Here is a 21,078-nt window from a genome sequence, read left to right as displayed (position 1 = left end):
CGTACATTTCCCTCAGAACATCTGTTCCCAATATATACTTCCAAGTTCCTGCCTGATAGCTTCGTATTTCCCCTTACTCCAATTAAATGCTTTCCGAACTTGTCTGTTCCTATCCCTCTCCAATGCTATAGTAAAGGAGATAGAATTGTGATCACTATTTCCAAAATGCTCTCCCACTGAGAGATCTAGTACTTGATCAGGTTCATTTCCCAATACCAGATCAAGTACAGCCTCTCCTCTTGTAGGCTTATCTACACACTGTGCCAGGAAACCTTCCTGAACACACCTAAAAAAATCCACCCCATCTAAACCCCTTGCTCTAGGGAGATGCCAATCAAAATTTAGGAAATTAAAATGTCTTACCATCACAACCCTGTTATTATCACAACTTTCCTGAATCTCTCTCCTATCTCAGTTTTACATCTATCACAATGACAATCAACATTAGGAAAGATTTTAGAAAGTCTCTCCTTTGTCAAATGATAACGATGTACAACTTTAAATTGAATCAATGAATGGCCAGCACAAATTGAAGAAGAATTAACCAACTTCAATATCCGCATCCAATCCTCCGTCATAAAAGTCAAATTAAGTTCCTTTTTCCCAATCCTGTTTAATCATAGATAAAGGACGCTTATCTCATTGTAATAGTAAATCATAAATACTTCCAACAGAACCCTTAATCAAAGGATTCATACTCATAATAGTTGTTGGGAGCACCTTTACCTATGCAATTAGGTAATGTTGTTAATTTAAACCTATATCCTGTGATTAAGTATTCTTTACAAATTTGGCTCCAGTTCTGCAATTTTTTTAATCTTAAAAAATTTAAACTTTGTAGTTTAATTTACCGAAATTACTTTTTTAAGCCCTCTTTGAGTGATCCAATTTTTTTTACTTTAGAAAAATAAAGGTATTAATTCTTTTTGGATTTATTTAAAGAAGATAGATTGATGTCCTTTGAACAATTAATTGATAAATATTCTCTTTCATACTCACACTTTCTGCAATATCTTCAAGTTAGATATTTTTTACAAAAATATTTAAGTAATTTCCCTTACGTATTGGAGGCTGACCTGTTAGAAACTATTATCAGAATCTCTCTCCTTATCTGCTCCTTTGATGTCCCTGTTACTATTGGGTGGTCTATAAAAAACACCCATTAGATTCATTGACCCCTACAATCAGAACACTATCTCTGATCAGCAGTGCCAAACCCCCACCTCTTTTACCTCCCTCCCTGTCCTTTCTGAAACATCTGAAATCTGGCACTCCTGCCCTTGAGCCATCCGATTCTCTATAATGGCCACAACATCATATTTCCAAGTACTGATCCACGCTCTAAGCTCATCCGTTTTGTTCATGATGCTTCTCGCGTTTAAATAGACACATCTTAAACCATCGGTCTGAACATATCCCTTCGCTATCACCTGCCTATCCTCCCTCTCGCACTGTCTCCAAGCTTTCTCTGTTCGTGAGCCAACCACCCCTTCCTCCATCCCTTCAGTTCGGTTCCCACCCCCCAGCAATTCTAGACATTTAAAACATCCTTAACGACAGAAGACTACCAGAGGATTGGAGGATAGCAAATGTTGTTCTGCTTGTTTAAAAAAAGCTCTAAACAGAAACCAGGAAATTATCGGCTGGTGAGTCTGATATGAGTTGTGGGAAAGTTATTGGAATGTATTCTAAGGGATCAGATATACGGTGCTTAAAAAAGGTATTCACCCACCTCCCTCCCTTAGAACTTTTCTTGTTTTATAACATTGAATCACAGAGGATTTAATTTCACTCTTTTGTCACTGATCAACCAAAAAGACTTTTTCGTGTCTATGTGAAAACAAATTTCTACAAATTGATCTAAATTTATTGCAGTTACTAATCACAAAATATCTGATTGCATAATTCATCATCATCACCAGGTGCTGTGCCCAGTTTGAGCTTTGACTGCCATGGCCCACACACTCCTGCTTCGGTCAAGTGGATCAATTCACTGTTATTCATTTCCAGTTTTCTGGCTGCTGTCTCCATCATCATTTGTCTTTGTCTTCCTCTTGCTTTCTTCCCTTCAATCTTTCCCATAATTACCATGCATTCTAACTTCTCCTTCCAAATCACATGTCCAATGAAGTTACATTGCCTTTTCATGATCTCATACATTATTTCTCTTTTTGTGTTTGCTCTGTTCATGACATCCTCATTAGATATCCATTTTGTCCATGATATTCTTTGCATCCTCCTCAAAAAATACATCTCTGCTTCTTCAATTTGTTTTCTCAAGTTACTAGATATTGTCCAACATTCTGAGCCATGTAACATAACTGGATAAACGTAACATTTCAGTGCTCTGAGGTGGGTTGTTATGCCTAGTTTAGCATTGGTCAGTATACTCTTCATTCTCATAAAGGTGTCTTTTGCCATCCCTATTCTTCTTTTGATGTCCATGTTGCACCTGCCATCTGATGTCACCCAGCTTCCTAAGTAGCAAAAGTTCTGTACTTGTTTTATGTCTTCCCCGTTTATTCTCAGCCTGCAGATAGGATTCTCCTTCTTTTTGGATATCACCATACATTCTGTCTTTTCGCAATTGATAGATAGACCCATTTTTGCACTTTCTTCAACAACTAAATTGCATAATTACTCATCCCTTCAAGCTAGTATTTAGTAGATTGTGAATGAACATCTCTTTTCAAGTCAAGCCACAAATTCTCATCAAAGTTGCTGGTGAACGCAGCAGGCCTAGTTCGTCAGGACTATTTCAAATCTCTTACTAGCTCTTCTTTCAGTTAGTCCAGATGAAGGGTCTCGGCCTGAAACGTCGACTGTACCTCTTCCTAGAGATGTTGCCTGGCCTGCTGCGTTCACCAGCAACTTTGATGTGTGTTGCTAGAATTTCCAGCATCTGCAGAATTCCTTGTGTTTGCCACAAATTCTCAATTTGTTTGAGGTCTAGACTCTGACTTGGCCACTCCAGGACATTAACTTTGTTGTTTATAAGCAATTCCTATGTCACTTTGGCTTTATGCTTAGGGTCATTGTCTTTCTGAAAAACAAATCTTCTTCCAAGTTGCAGTTCCCCTGCAGACTGCGTCATGTTTTCCACAAGGATTTCCTTGTATTTTGCTGCATTCATTTTACCCTCTACCTTCACAAGCCTTCTAGGGCCTGCTGCAGTGAAGCATGCCCACAGCATGATGTAGCTACCACCATGCATCACGGTAGGGATGGTGTGCTTTTGATCATGTGCTGAGTTTGGCTTATGCCAAACATAACTTTTAGCCTGATGTCCAAAAAGCTTAATTTTGATTTCATCAGGCCATAGAACCTACTTCCAGCTGACTTCAGAGTCACCCATATACATTCTGGCTATCTCTGACCAAGATTTCACGTGAGTTTTTTTCAACAGTGGCTTTCGCTTTGCCACAGTCCCATAAAGCTGCGATGGGTGATGCACCCGGGCAACAGTTGTTGTATACGCAGTCTCTCCCATCTCCGCCACTGAAGCTTGTAACTCCTCCAGAGTTGTCATAAGTCTCTTGATGCCCTCTCTCACTATTCCCCTTCTTGTACAGTCACTCAGTTTTTGAGGGTGGCCTGCTCTAGGCAGGCCTACAGCTGTGCCATGTTCTTTCCACTTCTTGAAGATTGACTTAACTGTTCGCATGGGATATTCAATGACTTTGAAATATTCTTGTATCCACCTCCTGACTTGTGCTTTTCAATAACCTTTTCATGGAATTGTTTGGAGCATTCTTTTGTCTTCATGGTGTAGTTTTTGCCAGGACACAGATTCGCCAGCAGCTGGGTCTTCAGATACAGGTGTATTTTTACTACGAGCAATTGAAACACCTGGAATGCACACAGTGATTTCCATTTAACTGCTTATGTGATTTCTAAAACCAATTGGCTGCACCAGTGCTGATTCAGTGTGTCATATTAAAGGGAGTGAATACTCATGCAATTAATTATTCTATGCTTTGTATTTGTAATTAAATTAGATCACTTTGTAGAGATCTGTTTTAATTTGACACGATAGAATTTGTTTTCTGTTGATCAGTGTCAAAAATCCCAAATAATATCCACTGTGATTCAATATTGTAAGACAACAAAATATGAACATTTTCAAGGGAGGTAAATACTTTTCTATTGGCACTGTATAAATATTTGGATAGACATGGACTGATTGACGATAGTCAGCATGGCTTTGTGCATGGTAGGTCATGTCTAACTAATCTTAGAGAGTTTTTTGAGGAAGTTACCAGGAAAGTGGATGAAGGCAAAGCAGTAGATGTTGTCTACATGGAAGTCAGTAAGGCATTTAACAGGATCTCACAAGGGGTGCTGGTCAAGAAGGTTCAGTCGTTTGGCATTCAGGATGTGGTAAATTGGATTAGACATTGGTATTGTGGGAGAAGACATAGAGTGGTAGCAGATGGTTGCATCATTTTCTGGAGGCCAGTGGCTAGTAGTGTGCCATGGGGAACTATATTGGGTCTTTTATTGTTTGTCATCTATATCAATGATCAGGATGATAATGTTTTTAACTGGATCAACAAATTTGTGGTCGACACCAAGATTGGGGGTGTAGTGGACAGCAGGGAAAGCTATCAAGGCTTGCAGAGAGATCCACATCTGCTGGAGAAATGGGCTGGGAAATGGTCGATGAAATTCAAAACAGACGTGTAAGGCATTGCACTTCAGTAGGACCATCCAGGGTAGAACTTACACAGTGAACGGTAGGGCACTGAGGAGTGTTGTGGAAGAAAGTGATCTGGAAATACAGGTCCATAATTCATTGAAAGTGGCATCACAGGTTGATATGGTTGTAAAGAAAGCTTTTGGCACATTAGCCTTCATTTATCAATGAATTGAATACAGGAGATGGGATGTTATGTTGAAGTTGTATAAGATGTTAGTGAGGCCTATTTTGGTGCATTGTGTGCAGGTTTGGTCACCTACCTACATGAAGGATGTAAATAAGTTTGAAAGAGTATAGAGAAAATTTACAAAGATGTTTCTGGGTCTGGAGGACTTGAGTTACAAGGAAAGATTGAATAGGTTTGGACTGTGTCTTTAGAACATAGAAGATTGAGAGGAGATTTGATGGAGGCATACAAAATTATGAGAGGTATAGAGAGGGTAAATCGAAGCAGGCTTTTTCTACTGAGATGGGTGGAACTACAACCAGAGATCATGGGTTAAGAATGATAGGTGAAAAGTTTAAGGGAAACATTAGGGGAACTTCTTCCCTCAGAAGTTCATGAGCATGTGGAATGAGCTGGCAGCGCAAGGTTTAAGGTTTTAGATATCAAGGTTTAAGAGAAGTTTGGACAGATACATGGATAATAGGGATATGGAGGCCTATGATCCCAGTGCAGGTCGTCAAGAATTGGCAGTATAAATGGTTTTGGCATAGATGAGATGGGCTGAATGGCCTCCTAGGTGGTACTTCTCAATGATTGTATGAGTCCAGTTGGATATAGAGCCTCAGTGTAATCTATTGGCTGTTTTGTCCTGAGGTTAAGTTAACTATCTTTCATAAAGGCTAGTGAATGTGGTATTTTCTACCTCAGAAACAGTGAGATCCGGAAAGTGTGTGCTTATCGAGGGCAGGGATTCTTATCCTTTTCCATGCCATAGAGCCTTTCAGTAACCAAGAGTTCAGCACCTGAGTCCATGCAATTGTCCCTCCCTTTGCACTTGTCTATTCACAGGACACGGACGTCACTGGCAATACCAGTATTTATCCTCTTTCTCTGATTACCCCTGAACTCAGGAGCCAGTGAAGAGTCATCAACATTGTTCAGTAAAAAAAATCAGTTTGTTCTACTCTTTATTCTGCAGCAGAAACTAATAATAACCAGGCATCTTTATAAAACTGAGGACATGGTGTCATTGTTATTTGTACAGAGACGTGACAAGAAATACAGCCAACATGAAGTACTCACTGGTCACATTCAGCTGGGTTCCTTTTCCAAAGATCGCCCCCCAAATGCCACAGATATAAAGTTTAGAGTCGGTGATCTTCACGTTGCTGATGGTCAGTGAGTAGCTGTTAGTGGCGACGTTCCTGGAAAGCTGAAATCGATCAGAGAAGCCCCATGATCTGTAAACTTGGCCAGTACTGATAAGACTAAGTATAAGTTCTTTATGTGTCAGTTTACTGTACGAGTCGTACCAGTGCACATCGTATTTATCCACAGTGTGATCCACATTGTCACTCTCCAGGACACACTGTATCTGCACTGTTCCACCTTCACGCACCTTCACAACTCCTGGTGATTGGATCAGGACTGTCTCTTCATTTACACCTGTGGGCAGTAAACAACCGAAGGTCAGGGCAGATAAAGAACCCCAAACACCATCATAATAATTTGAAATTTACAAAAAATATTTATGAATATTTTGCATATTGAATATCAACTTGCAGTGTAACTGTTTTCATCCTGAGCTCAGTTCTCTCACTTTGTTCTGAACCGACCTACAATCTCCTGGTTGCTGCAGCCAGCACAGAAGTAGAAAGATTGACTGTGAATGCACAAATCCTGGCCAATGTAAAATTTTATAGACTGCACTCAGAATTGCAAATGTTACTCCACTCTTCAATAAAATAGAGAGGCAGAAGAAAGGAAATTATAGGCCAGTTAGTTTGACCTCAGTGGTTTGAAAGATGTTGGATTCGATTGTTAAAAGATGTAGTTTCAGGGTATCTGGACATATGATAAAATAGTCAGCATGGTTTCCTGAAGGGAAAATCTTGCCTGAGAGATCTTTTGGAATTCTTTGAAGAAAAAACAAGCAGGATGGACAAACTAGAACCAGTGGATGTTGTGTACTTGGATTCTCGAGGGCTTTGACAAGGTGCCACACATGAGGATGCTTAACAAGTTAAGAGCCCATGGTATTACAGGAAAGATACTGCCATGGATAGAGCATCGGCAGGAGGAAAAGAATGGGAAGTTAGGGAGCCTTTTCTGGTCGGTTGCCATTGACTAGTGATGTTCCACAGGGGTCTGTGTTGGGACCAATTCTTTTTACGTTTGTTACAAACCCACAGGTTTCGTTTACTGTGGACTGTCACTTTAAGAGCGCCTAAGTGAGGCGGGACTATGATGTCAGTCACAGGCTGACACTGCCGACTGTGAGTTTAACCACAGGGAGAGAGAGACTTTTCAGCAATCACAGTGGAGAGACTTCTCGGTCGTCGTAGTCGCAGTGGAGAGAGAGAACAGCTACTCTCGAGGTCTTCGCAAAGACTTGAAACTACGAACTGTCGGCGGGGTAGTGGAGTTTGCTCCATAATGTGAATCTGCCACTTCGATAATCTAAAGGAGTGGATTTTTTAGGATATCTTGTGGACACCACTTATGTGTTAACCCTTGCCTGGGTATGTTGTGTGGCAACCACTTAAAGACGATATCCCTGTAACAAGTCACTTTCGGTGATAACTCGTATGTGGATTTGGAACAACACGACGGGCAAGCTCTTCGACGATGATACTTTGGTTTACCTGTGCAATTTGACGTAACCACCTTTTCTCTACGTCTCACCCTGGATTACAAATTGCTCTCTCCTATCATTTTTTCTGTGGATGACTGAACTTTCCTACTTTAGCATCTCAAGGCTCTAAGCCTTGTTTCCCAAAACTGAACATAGTTTAGGAGCTTATTTATACACATAACACTATTAACCTTTGTTTATCTTGGTTAACCATAGAAAAACTACAGCACAGGAACAGCCCTTCTGGCCCTTCTTGGCTGTGCCGAACTATTTTCTGCCTCGTCCCACTGACCTGCACACGGACCATATCCCTCCATACACCTCCTATCCATGTATCTGTCCAATTTATTCTTAAATGTTTAAAAAAAACCCGCATTTACCACCTCGTCTGGCAGCTCATTCCACACTCCCACCACTCTCTGTGTGAAGAAGCCCCCCCTAATATTCCCTTTAAACTTTCCCCCCTCACCCTTAACCCATGTCCTCTGGTTTTTTCTCTCCCCTTGCCTCAGTGGAAAAAGCCTGCTTGCATTCACTCTATCTATACCCATCATAATTTTATATACCTCCATCAAATCTCCCCTTATTTTTCTACGTTCCAGGGAATAAAGTCCTAACCTATTCAACCTTTCCCTGTAACTGAGTTTCTCAAGTCCCGGCAACATCCTTGTAAACCTTCTCTGCACTCTTTCAACCTTATTAATATCCTTCCTGTAATTTGGTGACCAAAACTGAACACAATACTCCAGATTCGGCCTCACCAATGCCTTATACAACCTCATCATATATAAAGGCCAATGTACCAAAAGCTCTCTTTACGACCCTATTTACCTGTGACGCAACTTTTAGGGAATTTTGTATCTGTATTCCCAGATCCCTCTGTTCTACTGCACTCCTCAGTGCCTTACCATTTATCCTGTATGTTCTACCTTGGTTTGTCCTTCCAAAGTGCAATACCTCACACTTGTCCATATTAAATTCCATCTGCCATTTTTCAGCCCATTTTGCCAGCTGGTTCAAATCCCTCTGCAAGCTTTGAAAACCTTCCTCACTATCCACTACACCTCCAATCTTTGTATCATCAGCAAATTTGCTGATCCAATTTACTACATTATCATCCAGATCATTGATATAGATGACAAATAACAACGGACCCAGCACTGATCCCTGTGGCACATCACTAGTCACAGGCCTCCAATCAGAGAAGCAATTCTCTACCACCACTCTCTGGCTTCTTCCATTGAGCCAATGTCCAATCCAATTTACCACCTCTCCATGTATACCTAGCGACTGAATTTTCCTAACTAACCTCCCACGCGGGACCTTGTCAAAGACCTTACTGAAGTCCATGTAGACAATATCCACCGCCTTCCCTTCATCCACTTTCCTGGTAACCTCCTCGAAAAACTCCAATAGATTGGTCAAACATGACCTACCACGCACAAAGCCATGTTGACTCTCCTTATTATGTCCCCTTGCCTCAGTGAACAACATGAGCCACTCTCCAATCCTCCGGCACTTCACCCATAGACAGCGACATTTTAAATATTTCTGCCAGGGCCCCTGCAATTTCAACACTAGTCTCCTTCAAGGTCCAAGGGAACACACTGTCAGGTCCTGGGGATTTATCCACTTTAATTTGCCTCAGGATAGCAAGCACCTCCTCCTTTTCGATCTGTACAGTTTCCATGATCTCACTACTTGTTTCCCTTAATTCCATAGACTTCATGCCAATTTCCTTAGTAAATACAGACGCAAAAAACCCACTTAAGATCTCCCCCATTTCTGTTGGTTCCGCACATAGCCAACCACTCTGATCTTCAAGAGGACCAATTTTATCCCTTATGATCCTTTTATTCTTAAAATACTTGTAAAAGCTCTTTGGATTATCCTTCACTTTGACTACCAAGGCAATGTCATGTCTTCTTTTAGCCTTCCTGATTTCCTGCTTAAGTATTTTCTTGCACTTTTTATACTCCTCAAGCACCTTATTTACTCCCTGTTTCCTACACATGTCATACAACTCCCTCTTCTTCCTTATCAGAGTTGCAATATCCCTTGAGAACCAAGGTTCCTTATTCCTATTCACTTTGCCTTTAATCCTGACAGGAACATACAAGCTCTGCACTCTCAAAATTTCTCCTTTGAAGGCTTCCCACTTACCGGTCACATCCTTGCCAGAGAACAACCTGTCCCAATCCACGCTTTTTAGATCCTTTCTCATTTCTTCAAATTTGGCCTTCTTCCAGTTCAGAACCTCAACCCTAGGACCAGATCTATCCTTATCCATGATCCAGTTGAAACTAATGGTGTTATGATCACTGGAACTAAAGTGCTCCCCTACACAGACTTCTGTCACTTGTCCTAACTCCTTTCCTAACAGGAGATCCAATATTGCTTCCCCTCTAGTTGGTACCTCTGTATGTTGATTTAGAAAACTTTCCTGAACACATTTTACAAACTCTAACCCATCTACACCCCTAACAAGTATGGGAGTCCCAATCAATATGTAGAAAATTAAAATCCCCTACCACTACAAATTTATGTTTCCTGCAGTTGCCTGCTATCTCTTTGCAGATTTGCTCCTCCAATTCTCACTGACTATTGGGTGGTCTATAATACAACCCCACTAATGTGGCCATACCTTTCCTGGTTCTCAGCTCCAACCATAAGGACTCAGTAGACAAGCCCTCTAATCTGTCCTGCCTGAGCACTGCTGTAACATTTTCCCTGACAAGCAATGCTACTCCCCCACCTTTCATTCCTCTCCCTCGATCACATCTGAAACATCGGAACCCTGAAATATTAAGCTGCCAGTCCTGCCCCTCCTGTAGCCAAGTTTCACTAATTGCTACAACATCATAATTCCACGTGTCAATCCACGCCCTCAGCTGACTTACCTTCCCCGCAATACTCCTAGCATTGAAATATATACCCCTCAGAAGATTTTTACCACCACTCACAACCTTTCTATTAGCGGATTTGCTTGAACTTTTAACATCATTTATTTTCACCCCAGCCTCACTGTCAGCTCTCAATTATTATAAGTTACTTTATTATAAGTAGATACTAATAAATATAGTTGTTTTAACATTAAAACTTGACTCAGTGTGAAATCTCTTGCTGCTGGTTTCTTTCTAAAACATTACAGTTCGTAACACATTAAATGTTAATGATGTAGAAGATGGAATTGATGGCTTTGCTGCAAAGGTTGCAGACAGCATGAAGGTAGATGGAGAGGTGGGTAGTTTTAAGGGAGAAGAGAGGCTACAGAGGGACTTGGGGAGATTAGGAGAATGGGCAAAGAAGTGGCAGATGAAATACAGTGTCAGAAAGTGTATGATCATACACTTTGGTAGAATAAATAAAAGGGTAGAATATTTCCAAATGTAGAGTAAATTCAGAATCTAAGGTGCAAAAGGACTTGGGAGTCCTCATGCAGGATTCCCTGAAGGTTAACTTGCAACGTGAGTTGCTGATGAGGAAGGCCAAGGCAATGTTAGCATTCATTTAAAGAGGACCAGAGTATAACAGCAAGAATATAATGTTGAGGATTTATAAAGCACGGGTGAGGCCCACTTGGAGTATTGTGAGCAGTTTTCGTCCCCTTATCTTAGCAAGGATGTGTTGATATTGGAGAGTCTTCAAAGGAGATTCATGAATATGATTCTGTGATTGAATGGCTTGTCATATGTAGAGTGTTTGAAGTCTCTGTCCCTGTACTCACTGGAATTCAAAAGAATGGGGGTGAACATAAAACATAGAATAGTACAGCACATTACAGGCCCTTCGGCCCACAATGTTGTGCCGACCCTCAAACCCTGTCTCCCATTTAAGCACCCACCTTATATTCCTCCATATATCTGTCTAGTAGTCTCTTAAACTTCACTAGTGTATCTGCCTCCACCACTGACTCAGGCAGTGCATTCCATGCACCAACCACTCTCTGAGTAAAAAACCTTCCTCTAATATCCCCCTTGAACTTCCCACCCCTTACCTTAAAGCCATGTCCTCTTGTATTGAGCAGTGGTGCCCTGGGGAAGAGACACTGGCTATCCAATCTATCTATTCCTCTTATTATCTTGTACACCTCTATCATGTCTCCTCTCATCCTCCTTCTCTCCAAAGAGTAAAGCCCTAGCTCCCCTAATCTCTGATCATAGTGCATACTTTCTAAACCAGGCAGCATCCTGGTAAATCTCCTCTGTACCCTTTCCAATGCTTCCACATCCTTCCTATAGTGAGGCAACCAGAACTGGACACAGTACTCCAAGAGTGGCCTAGCCAGAGTTTTATGTAGCTGCATCATTACATCGTGACTCTTAAAATCTATCCCTCGACTTATGAAAGCTAACACCCCATAAGATTTCTTAACTACTCTATCCACCTGTGAGACAACTTTCAGGGATCTGTGGACATGTACCCCGAGATCCCTCTGCTCCTCCACACTACCAGGTATCCTGCCATTTACTTTGTACTCTGCTTTGGAGTTTGTCCTTCCAAAGTGTACCACACTTCTCTGGGTTGAACTCCATCTGCCACTTCTCAGCCCACTTCTGCATCCTATCAATGTCTCTCTGCAATCTTTGACAATCCTCTACACTATCTGTAACACCACCAAACTTTGTGTCGTTTGCAATCTTGCCAACCCACCCTTCTACCCCCACATCCAGGTCATTAATAAAAATCACGAAAAGTAGAGGTCCCAGAACAGATCCTTGTGGGACACCACTACTCACAATTCTCCAATCTGAATGTACTCCCTCCACCATGACCCTCTGCCTTCTGCAGGCAAACCAATTCTGAATCCGCCTGGCCAAACTCCCCTGGATCCCATGCCTTCTGACTTTCTGAATAAGCCTACCGTGTGGAACCTTGTCAAATGCCTTACTAAAATCCATATAGATCACATCTTCCGCACTTCTCATGTATATGCCTGGTCACCACCTCAAAGAACTTTATCAGGCTTGTTAGACAGAATCTGCCCTTCACAAAGCCATGCTGACTGTCCCTGATCAGACCATGATTCTCTAAATGCCCAGAGATCCTATCTCTAAGAATCTTTTCCAACAGCTTTCCCACCACAGATGTAAGGCCCACTGGTCTATAATTACCCAGACTATCCCTACTACCTTTTTTGAACAAGGGGACAACATTCGCCTCCCTCCAATCCTCCGGTACTATTCCCATGGACAAGGATGACATAAAGATCCTAGCCAGAGGCTCAGCAATCTCTTCCCTCGCCTCGTGGAGCAGCCTGGGGAATATTCCGTCAGGCCCCGAGGACTTATCCGTCCTAATGTATTTTAACAACTCCAACACCTCCTCTCCCTTAATATCAGCATGGTCCAGAACATCTACCTCACTTATATTGTCCTCACCGTCATCAAGTTCCCTCTCATTGGTGGATACCGAAGAGAAGTATTCATTGAGGATCTCACTCACTTCCACAGCCTCCAGGCACATCTCCCCACCTTTATCTCTAATCAGCCCTACCTTCACTCCTGTCATTCTTTTTTTCTTCACATAATTGAAGAATGCCTTGGGGTTTTCCTTTACCCTACTCACAAAGGCTTTCTCATGCCGCCTTCTTGCTCTGCTCAGCCCCTTCTTAAGCTCCTTTCTTGCTTCCCTATATTCCTCAATAGACGCATCTGATCCCTGCTTCCTAAACCTCATGTATGCTGCCTTCTTCCACCTGACTAGATTTTCCACCACACTTGTCACCCATGGTTCCTTCACCCTACCATTATTTATCTTCCTCACCGGGACAAATTTATCACTAACATCCCGCAAGAGATCTCTAAACATCGACCACATGTCCATAGTAAATTTCCCTGCAAAAACATCATCCCAATTCACACCCACAAGTTCTAGCCTTATAGCCTCATAATTTGCCCTTCTCCAGTTAAAAATTTTCCTGTCCTCTCGGATTCTATCCTTTTCCATGATAGTGCTAAAGGCCAGGGAGCGGTGGTCACTGTCCCCCAGATGCTCACCCACTGAGAGATCTGTGACATGACCCGGTTCATTACCTAGTACTAGATCTAGTATGACATTCCCCCTAGTCGGCCTGTCCACATACTGTGACAGGAATCCATCCAGGACACACTTAACAAACTCTGCCCCATCTAAACCCTTGGAACTAATCAGGTGCCAATTAATATTAGGGAAATTAAAGTCACCCATGATTACAACCCCGTTATTTTTGCACCTTTCCAAAATCTGCCTCCCAATCTGCTCCTCTGTATCTCTGCTGCTACCAGGGGACCTATAGAATACCCCCAGTAGAGTAACTGCTCCCTTCCTGTTCCTGACTTCTACCCATACTGACTCAAAAGAGGATCGTGCTACATTACCCATCCTTTCTGTAGCTGTAATAGTATCCCTGACCGTAATGCCATCCCTCCTCCCCTTTTTCTGCCCTCTCTATCCCTTTTAAAGCACTGAAATCCAGGAATATTGAGAATCCATTCCTGCCCTGGTGCCAGCTAAGTCTCTGTAATGACCACCACATCATAATTCCATGCATGTATCCAAGCTCTCAGTTCAACACCTTTGTTCCTGATGCTTCTTGCATTGAGGTACACACATTTCAGCCTTTCTACCTTACTGTCTTTACACCATTTATTCGGCTCCTCTTTCCTCAAAACCTCTCTAAATGTTAGATCTGGCTTTACTCCATGCACTTCTTTCACTGCTCTATCACTCTGGGTCCCATCCCCCTTGCAAATTAGTTTAAACCCTCCCGAACCATGCCAGCAAACCTACCTGCAAGGATATTGCTCCCCCTCGAGTTCAGGTGCAACCCATCCAATCTGTACAGATCCCACCTTCCCCAGAAGAGATCCCAATGATCCAAAAGTTTAAAACCCTGCTCCCTGCACCAACTCCTCAGCCACGCATTCAACTGCCATCTCCTCCAATTCTTACCATCGCTGTCACGTAGCACTGGCAGCAATCCTGAGAACACCACCCTTGAGGTCCTGTTCTTCAGCCTTCTGCCTAGTTCCTGAAACTCACACTTCAGGACCTGATCCCTCTTCCTGCCTATGTCGTTGATCCCAAAATGTATTACGACTTCTGGTTGCTTTCCCTCTCGTACCAGGATGTCGTGCACCCGGTCAGAAACATCCCGGACCCTGGCACCCGGGAGGCAACAAACCTTGCGGATGTCCTTCTCACGTCCACAAAATCTCCTGTCTGCTCCCCTGACTATAGAGTCTCCAATGACGACAGTTCTCCTCTTCTCCGTCCCACCCTTCTGCACCACAGGGTCAGACTCAGTGCCGGAGGCCCTGCCACTATGGCTCACACCTAGTCGGTCATCCCCGCCAACAGTAACCAGAATGGTAAACTTATTATTCAGGGGAATAACTACAGGGGTGCTCTGCACTACCTGTCTGCTCACCTTCGCTTTCCCCCCCTCTGACTGTCACCCAATGACCTGCTTCCGACAGCCCAGGTGTGACTACCTCCCTGTAGCTCTCATCTATGACTGCCTCATTCTCCCTTATGAGTCGAAGGTCATCCAGCTGCTGCTCCAGACTGCTTACACGGTCTTCCAGATCACCGAGCCGCAAGCACTTCTGGCAGATGTGACTCTGCGGGAGAGGGGCGTTCCCCCGAGACTGCCACATCTCACCTGAGAGGCACATCACAGTCTCAGGAGGCATCGTAAAGACTAACTGCGAGCTAGCTTGTCCTCCGCCTCTTCTCGTCGAAGCCTCTCGAGTCAAAGCCTCAAAGCTCCACTCCTTCACTGGCCCCTTCACTCATTGGCCGCTTTGACTTCATTGAAAGCTATTGAATGGTGAACGGCCTCAAAAGGATAGATGTAGAGAGGATGTTTCGTATAGTGGGAGCGCCCATGATCAGAGGGCACAGCCTCAGAATAGAGAGGCATCTTTTTAGAATGGAGGTGTGGAGGAATTTCTTTAGCCAGAGAATGGTGAATCTGTGGAATTCATTCCCATTGGCAGCTGTGCAGGCCGTCCTTATTTGTATTTATGGCAGAGGTTGATAGATTCTCGATTAGTCAGGGCATAAATAGATAAGGGGAGAAGGCAGGAGATTTGGGCTGAGAAGAAAATAGATCAGCCATGTTTATATGGTGGAGCAGACCCAATGGGCCAAATGGCCTAATTCTGGTCCTATATCTAATGGTCTTGTGGTCTTAATTGTGCATCAAGGTACAGTAATTCAAAATCAGAAGCAAGTTTAATATTACTGATGTTGTGAAATTTGTTGTTATGTGGCAGCAGTACATTGCAATATATAATTATAAAAACTATGAATTACTGTAAAAAGTATATATATTTTAAAAATTAAGTTAAGTAGTGCAAAAAGAGAAAGAAACAGTAGTGAGATCGTGTTCATGGGTTCAATGTCCATCAGAAATCAGATGGCAGAGGGGAAGAAGAAGTTCCTGAATCACTGAGTGTGTGCATTCAGGCTCCTGAACCTCATCCTTGATGGTAGCAATGATAAGAGGGCTTGTCCTAGGAGACGGGGGACCTTAATGATGGATTCCACCTTGTTGTGACATCGCTCATTGAAGATATCCTGGATGCTACAGAGGCTAGTGCCCAGCATCCGGGACAAAGCTTTGCTCTGCATACCTTACAAACAGATCTTTCCAAACACAGCCACATCAAGAAAATGCAACAACTGATTGCAGAAAATAGCATCAAAGTTACAGAGAAAGTTTGAGTTTCAAAGTTCAAATTGAGGTTTATTATCGGAGTGCACAGACATCAGCACATACAACCCTGAGGTTCTTTTTCTGTGGGCATACTGAGCAAATCTATCGAACATTAAACAGGGTCGATGGACAACAAACTGTGCAAATGCAAATATAAATAAATAGCAATAAATAATGAACATGAAATAACAAACAAAGAGTCCTTAAATGAGTATAGTTATCCCCCGAGGAAGTAGAGATGCGTGTGTGCTTTCTTCGCAATTATACTTATATGATGGGTCCAGGATGGGTCCTCTAAGATAGTGACACCCTGGAATTTAAATTTACTGACACACACCACCTCTGATGATCACTGGCTTATGGACCTCTGGCTTCCTTCACCTGAAGTCTACTATCAGTTCATTGGTGTCATTGACAATGAGTGAGAAGTTCAGGGTAGGTAGGCATTAGTGTGACGTTAGAGTGAGAGATCAAGGGTTCATCTTTATTACACAAGAGGTCCATTCAAGAATTTTATAATAGAATAGAAATTGTGCTGCAAGTTTTTATCCCTAATATCTTTTTTCCAACAGAAGTGGGGAGAACATAACTCTGTCCAGGGTAGGGGCTTTTGATTATGTTGTCTGTTTTCCTGAGACATTGATAATTGTATGGAGGGAGGTTGGATTTTGCCATGGAAGAGCTGTGTTCACAACTCTGTAATTTTAATGCAGTCTTGGGCAGAGCTGTTGCCATATGAGTCTATGATGCATGGAGACAGACTGCTCTCTGTATAAAAACTGGTGATGGTCTTTGGGAATATGCCAGATTTCCTTAGACCTCTGAGGAAGAAGACACGATGCAGTACCTTCTTCAACATAGCACCTCCATAGCTGGTTGAGGCAAGTCTCTTGGAATTTGGAGCTAACCACCATCTTCACCCTGGTAACATTGATTCATATGGGGACTAACCTCCACCTGCTTCCTCGATGACCAGCTCTTTCGTTTTGCTGACACTAAGTAAAGGTTGTTGTCTTGACCCAATACCATTCAGCTTTCAACCTCCTCCCTGTCCTCTGTCTTGTCATTGACTGAGATCTAGCCAACTACGGTGGAGTCATCTGCAAACTTGTGACTGAAGTTCTGTTGACGCTGGCCACTTAGAGTAAGGAATGGTGTCTTCATGAGTTTGTATTTTAAAGTGAGATTTTGGCTGCAGAATGCTGTAATGCATTGGATTGTTTCTGTTTTTTTCTTGGCATTTTCTGCATTTATCGTCTTGAATTTGTTGATCTTTTATTCTACACTGTGATTTTTTGTGTTAACCACCTGGTCCTATATTGCCACAAGGAATCCCTCTATTTTTCAGAAGATGTCTCCAATTCTGAGCCAGATATTCAATATTTTTTTGTCAACATCTAGTGTGATAAGTTCATGGGGATGTCATCCATGGAGGGTTACATTCTTCCATTGCTTAACTTTGCTTCTATAGTGATAATTTCTTCATTTTCTCTGGGTTGTGCTCTCAGTTAAGTTCAGTGACATATACTTCTGATTAGAATTCCATTTGTTGTGTGGTGTGCTGAATCTTATTTTCATTGATGAAAACATATCCTTAGAAGTCTTATTGATGCACACAGAATGCTAGAGGAACTCAGGCGGCCTGGCTGCTGTTCTGTAAGATTTTTAATGTCTGTTATTCTTCTTCCTCCTCCTGTCCTAGGTTCTGTAAATCTAAGCATGCTTGAGTGTATATTTTGCTTTCTAAAATTTGTCATTTCAGTTCTTATTATTTTATTTGTGAATTATCCAGGTTGGTTTCAGACTAAGATATGATGTTAAAGAACATATTAATATGGGTATAAAGAAAGTGTTTATTGCCTTTGTATTATGTTCACTGTTGAGCTCTGTTTGGCAGATTTTCTTAAGCTTTGAAGTAAATTTTGTCGAAAGTTTTCGCTTTAACAGAATTTGATCTTTTTTCTTTGCTTGTTGATATCCCAGATCGTTACAGTATATTTATCTATCGATGTATTGTATTCTTCTTCTCTGTTTTGTATTCTACTAGCTCGATTACACCTCTCTTAATGCTTAATGTTTCATACTTACCTAGTCGAAAGTTCATGTGTATATCTTTGGAAATTATTATGATTTTTTTCTTTTGTATTTGCACAGCTTGTTGTCTTTGACACATTGGTTGTCTACCCCGTTGGTGTGGTCATTCATTGATCCTATCATGGTTATTGGATTTATTGAGTATGCCCATGGGAAGATGAATCTCAGGGCTGAAGATGGTGACATATATGTACTTTGATAATAAATTTACTTTGATCTCTGAACTTGGAACTTTTTATTATGGTATTGAAGTTGCACCTGTGTTCAAGAAATAGTTGTAGGTGTCTTTATTACCCAGATGTTTGAGAGAGGGTATCTAGTGTGGACTTGTTTTGGCAGCAGGTGAATTGCAGTGGTTGAGTTTGGGAGGTTGGAGTTGATGTGTGTAATGACCAGCCTCTGGAAGCAGGTCATGATGGTGGATATCAGAGCCACTAGGTGGCACATTATCTTATTTTTCTGAGGTACCGGCATGATTGCGATTTCTTTAAGCAAATCAAGTGTCATATTGGAGGAGGGCTAAGTTAAAGAAAACTCTTTATTCCTACCCCTTGAGGAGGGCACCCATCCAGACAATCAGAAAATCATCTCTGACACCACCACTGACCTCTTCTTTGAGGAATTCCCATCCACTGCCACCAAATTCATAGTTCCCTTACTACGGCACTGCCCACTTCTACCTCCTACTCAAGATCCACAAACTGGACTGTAGGTCTATTGTCTCTGCCTGTTCCTGCCCCACTAAACTCGTGTCCTCATACCTTGATTCTATTCTATTCCCCCTTGGTTCAGTTTCTTCCCACCTACGTCCTCAGCACTTCTCATGCCCGCGATCTCATCAGTGACTTTCAATTCCCTGGTCCCGACAGCCTCATTTTCACCATGGATGTTCAGTCCCTATACACTACTATTCCCCATCAAAAAGGCCTCAAACCTCTCTGCTTCTTTGTTCACAAAAGAACCAATCAATTCCCCTCCAACTCCACCCTCCTCCGTCTGGCAGGACTGCTCCTCATCCTCAGCAAATTTTCCTTCAGCTCCTCCCACTTTCTCCAAACTCAAGAGGTAGCCATAGGCATTGGTATGGGCCCCGGGTATGCCTGCCACTTCATTGGCTACATAGAACAATCCATGTTCTGATCCTTCCCTCGCAATACTCCCCAACACTTCTGCTACATTGACAACTGCATTGGTGCTGCTTCATGCACCCATGATGATTTCGTGAATTTCATCAATTTAGCCTTTAATTTCCACCCTGCCTTAAATTCACTTGGTCCATCGCGGACACCTTCTTCCCCTTTCTCAATCTCTGTCTTCATCTCTGGAGACAAATTGCCAACTGACACCTTTTATAAACCTTCTGATTCCATTGGTTATCGTGACTGTGCTATCTCCTGTAAAAGTACTATTCTCTTTCCCCTGTTCCTTCACCTCTGCAACAGTCTATTCCCAGGACTCAGCTTACCATTCCAGGACATCAGAGATGTCTTCCTTGTTCAAAGAATAAGGTTTTCTTCCTCCACTATTGATGCTGCCCTCACACACATCTCCTCGATTTCCCAAGCATGAACGCCACCTTAACAATGATGGAGTTCCTCTTGTTCTTGCCTACCACCCCATTGATCTTCACATCCAACAGATCACCCTCCGCAACTACTGCCAAATCCAAAGGGATCCTTCCAGTAAACATATCTTCACCTCCTCCCAGACCCCTGCTTCCCACAAGGATCAGTACCTCCGGGATTCCCTTGTCCATTCGTCCCTCCCCACTAATCTCCCTCCAAGCACTTATCTCTTCAAGCAGCCTAAGTGTTACACCTGCCCATTCACCTCCTCCCTCTGTCACCAGCAGATTGTTTGTTGATAAAAAATACAGGCATTTGCTGCTCTAATGACAATTATGTCAGCAGTTCCCAATATATCCATTAAATACTTGTTAACTGCTGAGAGATTTAGGCAGCTCCAATTTATTAGCTCGCATTTACTAATGAGTAACAGGAAAAGGTTTCATCTACATTTATCCTAATTCACCTCCTTCACCAAAAGGAGACTCAGTAGGTATAAATTAGGTTGTAAAATTAACACTATTTGGTCTCGGCAGAACAAGGCAGTTCTCATTACATCTGCCAACAAAGTTCTCTCGGACCTGTTACTCATACTCATCCATTACTGACAGTTTATTCAAGCTGTCAGGAACACCATTTTAAACTGGTTTGAAAATGAGAGAGAGAGAGAGAAAGGCTCTTGTCTCAGGGACGACAGTAGATGCTGTTTTCCAGCTGCCCAGATACTCAAGTCAGGGCAGTACAATATGGAGAGCAAGCTGTTGTCCATGCAGGAGGCTCCCCCTCTACATATGTAACACGCTGCAAGGTTTCACTGCTGATGTAATGACCCCTCTGCAATGATTCACTGCTAACGTAATGGTTTCTCTGTACCAGCAATGTTTGGGTTCTGACTAGAGATTACGGGGCTTTGGAATGTACATTATCCAATGGAAGAAATGTTGTTTCTTGTGAGTCTGGAAAAGAGATTTTCGTGGTCTTTTGTTGGTGAGAGAAGAAGAAAGAAGACGTGTGTGGAGAGAGCTGGGAGATGACTGGATGGAGTGGACTGGGGGCATGGGCCCGAAGGCAGGCGACGCACAGAGGAGGTCGATGGTTGATGCATAGCCGTAGCAGTGAGATCCAACGTGCACTTTTGACTTTTTCCTTAAAATGGGCCCTTTTACTTTTTATTTTCTTTACTATCCCTCTATCTAGATTAAGATTTATAAAGTG

At 42.4% G+C, this 21,078-nt stretch overlaps 1 protein-coding gene across 2 annotated transcripts in view; it reads right to left on the bottom strand.

Annotated features, from left to right (window-relative positions):
• The window catches only part of LOC140202117 (uncharacterized), a 71,007-nt gene that overhangs the window by 36,079 nt on the left and 13,850 nt on the right, over positions 1-21,078 (bottom strand). Inside the window, exons 2-3 of one of the 2 annotated variants that reach the window (XM_072266976.1) lie at positions 6,265-6,311; positions 5,949-6,078 (exon numbers count right to left, since the gene is read on the bottom strand). In XM_072266976.1, coding sequence (XP_072123077.1) covers positions 5,949-6,078; positions 6,265-6,311 — 177 coding nt within the window. Of the gene's footprint in view, positions 1-5,948; positions 6,312-21,078 lie in introns of both variants that reach the window. The other variant, XM_072266975.1, reaches the window with a different exon arrangement.

The sequence above is a fragment of the Mobula birostris genome, chromosome 8 (assembly GCF_030028105.1).
Source record: "Mobula birostris isolate sMobBir1 chromosome 8, sMobBir1.hap1, whole genome shotgun sequence".
Lineage (NCBI taxonomy): Eukaryota > Metazoa > Chordata > Chondrichthyes > Myliobatiformes > Myliobatidae > Mobula > Mobula birostris.
The sequence above is the reverse complement of the archived record's forward strand: the minus strand, read 5'-3'. Positions and strand labels throughout refer to the sequence as shown.